Source organism: Pollachius pollachius (assembly GCF_949987615.1).
Source record: "Pollachius pollachius genome assembly, chromosome: 2".
Lineage (NCBI taxonomy): Eukaryota > Metazoa > Chordata > Actinopteri > Gadiformes > Gadidae > Pollachius > Pollachius pollachius.
This window is the reverse complement of record NC_136935.1, coordinates 50,652,915-50,660,414: the sequence shown is the minus strand read 5'-3', so window position 1 is coordinate 50,660,414 and position 7,500 is coordinate 50,652,915. Positions and strand designations below refer to the sequence as shown.

The following is a 7,500-nucleotide window of genomic DNA, read 5'->3' as shown; positions in this document are numbered from 1 at the left end:
ACACGATTGAATACATTGATCCTAAATTGATATTCATTAGTAAACTAGTTACAGTCAGTTATCAATTCTGGATACGATAATGAGAAAAATAAAATGAATGAAGCATAAGTTGATGATTTACAAACCATTTACAACGTGTTAAGAATGCTGTGTTCACACTTTTGTATGAAAGCTAGATATACCTTACTACTAATTAGTACTTATTACTTCGTACTGCTGTAATGGCACTCAAGGTTTTTCCAGCATTTTTTAGTTATTTATAAATGCTTAGTCAGGCATGGATAGTGCTCACTTTAGAGCAGCTCACTCAAAAGACGAATGCATTCCAACTACCTGACCTAAGAATTATTAACATACTAACTAATTAGTATTCATGCACGAACATTGCCTTATAAATAAGGAATTCAATTTTAACTAAAGCTTCATTAATGCTTAAATGTTTCTAAAGTGCTCCGAATTGTATTGGGTGATTCTAGATGGTTCGTCAGCCCAGAGTGTCCCACTCGCAGTAAGCGGTGCTGTTTACCGACCTGGAAGGCGAGGTTGGCATTCTCGTGCATGCCAAAGACCTCAGGGTCGTCCAGGATGGGCAGACCCTCGATGTACTTCTTGTACACGTCCAGCCGGTCTTCTTCTGGGGCGAGGTAGACACCTGACGTACCGTAAGAGTTCATCACAGTCAGACAGAGTCGGAGAGAACATTGACGCGCATGAACCCCCACAGACCCACCAAAGCAGAAAAGGCACTTGGTTCTATGAATATCCTTAATGTACCGACAGCGATATATTGTTGTTTGTCTGTCTTCTGACAAATGGACTTATTGTAAATATATGGTCAGTTGACTGTATTTATACTGCGCTTTTCTAACCAGTGGCCAATCAAATCGCTTTTAAATAATTGCCTAACATTCAACCGTTCATGCACACATTGACACACTGACTGCGGAGTCAACCATGCCAGGTGACAGCCAGCTGGTCAGGAGCAGGTGTCTCGCTCCAGGGACACCTCGACACTCAGCTAGGAGGAGCCGGGGATCGAACCGGCAACCTTCCGGATACCAGCCAACCAATCTACCTCCTGAGCCACATGCCGCCCTGTGGCTTTGGATAAAAGCGTCTGTTGAAGGCCCTAAATGTAAATGTAAGGCCTCCTGATCAAGGAAGTCTGCAGGCAGACCTGTGGAAAGTGGATGCATGATATCTCCACCACCAGAGACGACCACACACACACACACGGACAGGAGGAGGCATATTGGTGGTGGTTGGGGGGGGAGGAGGTACCTGAGGGGGAGTACGTGTAGCCAGGCTCCAGGGTCCCCGGGGAGAAGAAGCCCTTCAGGACGGTCCGGAGGCAACGCTGGTCCCAGGCGTCCGTCACGCGGCCCCCGTAGGTGATCTCACCTGGGGGAGGGAGGGAGGGGGGGAGGGAAGAGGGAGAGAGAGGGAGAGAGACAGGATAAAGTCACAAGTAGATGAACATCTGTGTTGTGATTGTATGTTTAGGAACATTTCATATTTCATGTATGCAGTCATTTAATGTTTAATGAGAAAAGAGAGAAGTTCGAGGGGAGGGAACGCCACAGTGATCAACAAAAAATATAGGACAACAGAGAGAGTAGAAAGAAAAAATAAAAAGAAAGAAAGAGAGCGAGAGAGCGAGAGCGAGAGAGAGAGAGAGAGAGAGAGAGAGAGAGAGAGCGTCATGAAGTCAGAAGTCCTCGTCCACAGCCATATTTTCTTTCTTTCATCTCATTAGATCACTGAGTGTCAGCTCTCATTTCCAATGATTCTCTACAGAGAAAATATACTGGGCACAATGAATACAGAAAATACAAGGCAAAACAACAAGAAAAGTGGGATGAAATGGATGGATTTAAGGGATTCAAACTGACCCATGGATACTAATCTATTGACATTTAAAGTTCATTGTACAGCGTTGCGTGTTTCGGGGTCACAAGTTCACCGCAAACTTTGGGGCCTTGAAGTGTCAGCCAATCATTGGAGCGAGTATGCTAAGGTCCAGATGTCCAGTCCAATAACCCATGGATACGAGGGGAACCAACCAACGTTGTTGTATCGGACACGACTGTGGGTACCTTAACTTTCCGGTGATAAATATGAGGGTGCTGTGATATACACAATCTAAGGGCTGAAGAGTGGAAGCATCAGCATGTTATCAAACCACATCTTTATAATCCAAGACTTATAGGGAAACTGCTCATCTCTTTCTGCTCATCGCTGAGAAGCTGGTTCTGTTCATGCACAAGAAGACTATTTCGTCTGAGCCAGATGCCCTGATGAGAGCACTGGTAGTGGGCTTTCCCTTGCAGCAAAACTAGTAAAATATATGGTGACACATAAAAGTGACAACTTTCAACATTTACTGTGTCGGGTTGTCAGATGATGCATGGCAAACAGTGTCAGATAGTAGAGAGAGTGGCAAGAAGTTATAAAAAAGTTGAAGAGTAGGATGCACAACAGAGCCAGAGGAGAGATGAGATAGAGAAAGGTCAGAGGAGAGAGAGAGAGGGGAGAGAGAGTGAGAGAGAGCGGGAGTGAGAGGGGAGAGAGAGATACAGAGAGAAAACAAGAGAGAGAGAGAGCGAGAGAGAGAGAGAGTGGGAGTGAGAGGAGAGAAATCGAGAGCGAGAGAGAGATACAGAGAGAGAGAGAGAGAGAGAGAGAGAGAGCGAGAGAGAGAGAGAGCAAACAATAAAGAGAACGAGAGAGGGAGGTTGAACAAGCAAGTGCCGTGTTGTTTTCTTGAGTTGTTGAGGAGGAGGATGTTGACAGAGTCTTCCTGCACATCTATCTGATCCATCACTCTGACAGGAGAGCCAATTCCATGCGTGGTTTAAGCCAGAACTCTGTCTCCAAACAGCACGCTGAAGTAAGATTCAACTGATACTGAAAGTGTGAATAAATATGTCCTGGGCTACACTAAGGACATGAATGTTTTATATATAGGCATTAGAACAATGACATGCATATCCCCTAGGCCTGGACCTATGCATTACGAGGCTCATGGTTTTCACCTTTAAATAATTCCAACCCTATCTCTAGTGACTAAGACATGACACTTTTAAAGGACGAATAATTTGAATGAATCTGGGCAAGCACAGGTGCCCCGGCTCAATGCTAATCAATAGTGTCTAGGGAGGTATTGGCTCCTGTCCAGCTAAATACCTGCCAGTCTCTGCTCAGCCTCCCACAATGACTCCTGCCATGTGGATGAATAATGCAGATGGATGTCTGCCCCCCTCCTGCCTGCATGCCAGCAAGCCTGTTAGCAATCAGCCAGCCTGTCTACATGCTAATGCCCTTCAGCCTATGTGCGAGCCAGACAGCTTGCCAGCCCGCCTGCTAGCTCGCCTGCTAGCCAGCCTTCCAGCCAGCCAGCCTGGTAGCCAGCCTGCTAGTCGACCGGGTAGCCAGTCAGCCAGCTAGCCTGCCAGCCAGCCTGCCAGCCACCCTGTTAGCCTGCTAGCCAACCTGCTAGCCAGCCAGCTAGCCAACCTGCTAGCCAGCCTGTAGGAGCTACCAGGCGGCCTACCGGTGATGTAGATGAGAGCGTCCCAGGGTATGGTGGCGTCCTTGCAGTAGAGCTGAAGGTTGAGCAGGGCACACTCCCGGTCGCTGTCACTGAACTCATAGCCGATGTTCCAACCCAGAGGCCCGAACTTCTTCCTCTCCTGAGACACACAAACACAGTCAGAGACAATAAGGACCCAGACTTATCTGCCTGACATTAAGAGAGTTTACAAAGTTCTGGAGTTGTTCCGATACCGATACTAGTGTCGTTAATTACTCTGTACACTGCCTAAAACGAAGTATCGGGTATCGGCGAGTACGCAAGTCTATGTGCCGATCCGATACCATTACGTGACTGACTCCTTTACTACACAGGCAGAGAACATCACAAACGCTCCGGTGTTATGCTGCGTTCGTTAACGGCCGGCGGTGGAAAGTCGGAATGGTAAATGCGTCATCTCCGACCAACATCGTTCATGCTTCCAAGTCGGAAAACATGGATGCATGGACACTTAACTTCAAGAATACAAATGTCGTATTCCAATTCTAGATTATGAATGTCAATTATAAAAAAAGAAAAGAAAAGTGAACTGACTCAGAAGTTGAACCGACTATACATTGATGTCTTTGTAAGAGAACTCTTCATAAGAACAAGTGCCGTTAGTAGTTTCAATGTTAGATGCTGCATTGGTATAAACTCGGTATCGTCTGATACTCAAGTTCAGGAATCTGAATCGGTGTCTGTAAAAGCGGTATGGGCACATCTCTAATGACCCTATTACCAGCCAACCCAACACAACCCTACAGATACCTGTATGATGGCGTGGAAGAAGCAGACTCCGAAGACAATCTTCCTCCAGGGGCGTCCGAGGACGTGCTCCTCGAAGTAGCTTCCGGAGATCTCCGTGAAGGCCCGCCGCACGTTGGCCCGCAGGCCTTTGGGCGGCTCATTGGTCACCTGGCAACCGCGACACAACGGATGTCAATCGGTTACGAGAAATGCTCAAAAGTGGTCGAGGTAAAGCAACACACAACCACAACCCCCAGCCGACAACCGATGTGGAGCAACTACCACTGCACTTCAGAGACTCATAGATTTATGTTTCTTTTTGGAGATTTGTTGTCAAGTCAGTCGAACAAAACACGTGTCCCAACGATGAGACCGTACATCGCGTGTAAACTATGAACTTATGATAACAGTGTCCATAGAAAATAGTGCAGCAGAAAAAAAATAAAAATGGAAGATCAAGGTGAAGACTTCTCAGACTTTAAATCGTTTTATAAAGCAGGGTATCAGATTGAGGAAAGTGTCTGGATTGACAATGTATTTCCAGAGTAGCAGTCGGGTGCATGAAATATCTTCTGTACTCCTGACCATCCCTGGAAGGGGGGCTCCCACCATCTCAAGGCATATCCCTCCCATTTGGGGAGTGTTTCACCTAAAGCCCTTTAGAGGGCTTTGGGTGTAATGTGGCCCTATTAAGCCCTTTGAGAATGTACCTGTGATTGAGGCATCGAGGATTTCCACTGGATGCAGGGTGGCACAACACAGAGCCATGTGCATGCTCACTTGTGTACGTCTCTTATGATCAAGACACAACATTATAACTCAATCCCCTGATATATTCCTCAGTTTAAGCGCTGCTACTTGCATATTCTGTTCCAAGTGTCTTTTTTTTTATTTAGCTGCATTCCCCGGGGGAATGCAGCTAAATAAAGCCGCCCTGATGCACATTCTAGCCGAAACATTGTGCTGTCTGACGTACAATTACAAATGGGAACCATCCATCATTAAAGGCTCCAAGGGAGGGCAATGTAAACCCGATCCATTTCGACGCGCTGCTTAGCCCTCTATTGCCAAGCTCCCCTCTTCCTTGTGACTCAGCGTTACCGGCATCACGAGGAGCCACGCCCGGAACGCACCTTGAATGACAATGTTCCCAGGCACTATTGTTCTGAGACTAACGACACTTCCTAAAACCATGGGGGGCCTGTTGGAAATACACCGCCGAAGGGAAAGGGATGAATGAATGATTTAGAAAGATGTTATATCGATAGCCTGCTTGGCTTTTCCAAATCCCTGAGAAAGAGTTTGGCCCCGGCTTTGATGTGTCTGTGGGTACGATCTTCAGGGTTTGAGCAAGCGAGCGCGGTTGTCCTTCCTAATGAAGAACGATGACTGCGAGCGCATCCATCAGCCATCGTGTTTGACTGCAGAACACTTAGCGGGGGGGAAATGCAGACCTGTGCGCTGGCGAGGACGAATTAACACTTGACATGATGAATGAGAAAAACACATGTGTGAGATTGTTTGGGTGTGTGTGATTGTTTCTGTTTGTTTGTGTGTGTGTGTGTGTGTGTGTGTGTGTGTGTGTGTGCGCGCGTGCGTGCGTGCGTGCGTGCGTGCGTGCGTGCGTGCGTGCGTGCGTGCGTGCGTGCGTGCGTGTGTGTGTGTGTGTGAGCTCCTACTTTGACAGAGTTCTGCAGCACGGTAACAGGGAAGACTTTGCTGGGCATGGAGCTGAGGAACAGACGGAAGTTCTGATGGATGGAGGTGTCTGGACGGGGAGGGGAGAACAACGTTATTGCAACCACACAACTTTATATCATTTATCTCAACACTTTACACACCATTCAAATGACAACACATCTCCATCTACAGGGGGTGCTGTACAGCCTGTTCACACCAGAGGAACATCAAGCTTCTACAAGCGTTTCAGAATTTGGATTGTATCTGGATGAAAGAACTCTGTTTACACAATGTGCTGACGACCGCCTCAGACTGTCAATATTGAGGGCCGGTTTATGAGAGATCAGCGCTTGATTTGTACGCATCCATAAAAACTTCAGGTTTGGACCACATCCATTGATTTTACGATCTTTGAGACTAGGGAGAGAGGTAGAGACGGTGGTGTTTCAGTTTACATGGCTTTGGATAATTCAGCCAATCATGTTTGATAATATAAACGCAAGGTCGAAGACCCGTAGAGTCGTAAAAAAAGTAGGCACAGCGCGGATATATTTCAGATAAATAACCAGATAACTTCCCCTTGCTGTAAGGGGGAGGAAATTGGTAAGTCAAGCTAAGTGCGTGACTTGACACGATTCCACGAGGGTTAGGGTTTAGACGAGAAACTAGCTCTCCTCTGAGGTGGTTTTGACAACTGTTGCCTACATACAGTGCCTCGGGCGGACATTCCCTCCTGTTCAGACGGAAAGTCCCTTTGCATTGCAGTCACGCAACCCTTTTCAAAATGTGATTTAGAGAGAGATTTAAAACGCGTGTGTAAACAAGGCCAGTGTATACATGCACATGTGGATTATGATCCATACCTCATACCGCATACATAGCAAACAGTTCTTACTACGTGTGTGTGCATAAATGTATGCACGTGCACAGCCTGCCTCCGGTTGGCGTTAGTGTGTGACGACCCACCGGGCTCGGTGAAGGTTTTAATGAGCTCTTCCATGGCCAGCATCCAGGAGACGGCCAGGTGACAGTTCTGGAGGAAGATCCACTCTCCGCTCTCCAGGGCTTCCCGGATGAGCTTCTCGGCGATCGGGCCCTGGCCCTGGCCCAGGGAGATGGACCTCACCCTGCCAGGGAGGGAGAGCATGTTGGGTTCCGAATCCCCTGCTCCAAGCACCAGATGGCCTATCTGTATTTGCCTTCTCGCCCTGATCCTCGCCTGACAGCAGATGCAATGGGGCTGGACTGGAAATGGGTTTGATGTCCACGTCGGTGGTGGGATTTCGGTTTTAGCGGGTGATTCTTTCACATTGAGCTTACAAGTACTGCTGCTGTTCATGCGTCACACTGTTTCGTCTGCTGATCTTTGAGGGATAATCCGACACTATTAAAACGAATCACAAAATAAGTCAAAACCGGACAAGGTTACAAGCTTCCAAAGAGGAAGGGACGCCGGCTCGTTGCTATGATGAATAGGACAATCGGTCTTGCTGCCGTGG

The 7,500-nt window shown here is 47.5% G+C and overlaps 1 protein-coding gene across 1 annotated transcript in view; it reads right to left on the bottom strand.

Annotated features, from left to right (window-relative positions):
• Positions 1 to 7,500, bottom strand: part of dnah6 (dynein, axonemal, heavy chain 6) — a gene marked incomplete at both ends in the record, with an annotated part of 97,616 nt that overhangs the window by 7,853 nt on the left and 82,263 nt on the right. Inside the window, 6 exon segments of the mRNA XM_079730391.1 lie at positions 531 to 652; positions 1,282 to 1,401; positions 3,554 to 3,692; positions 4,343 to 4,489; positions 6,001 to 6,089; positions 6,968 to 7,128. Coding sequence (XP_079586517.1) covers positions 531 to 652; positions 1,282 to 1,401; positions 3,554 to 3,692; positions 4,343 to 4,489; positions 6,001 to 6,089; positions 6,968 to 7,128 — 778 coding nt within the window.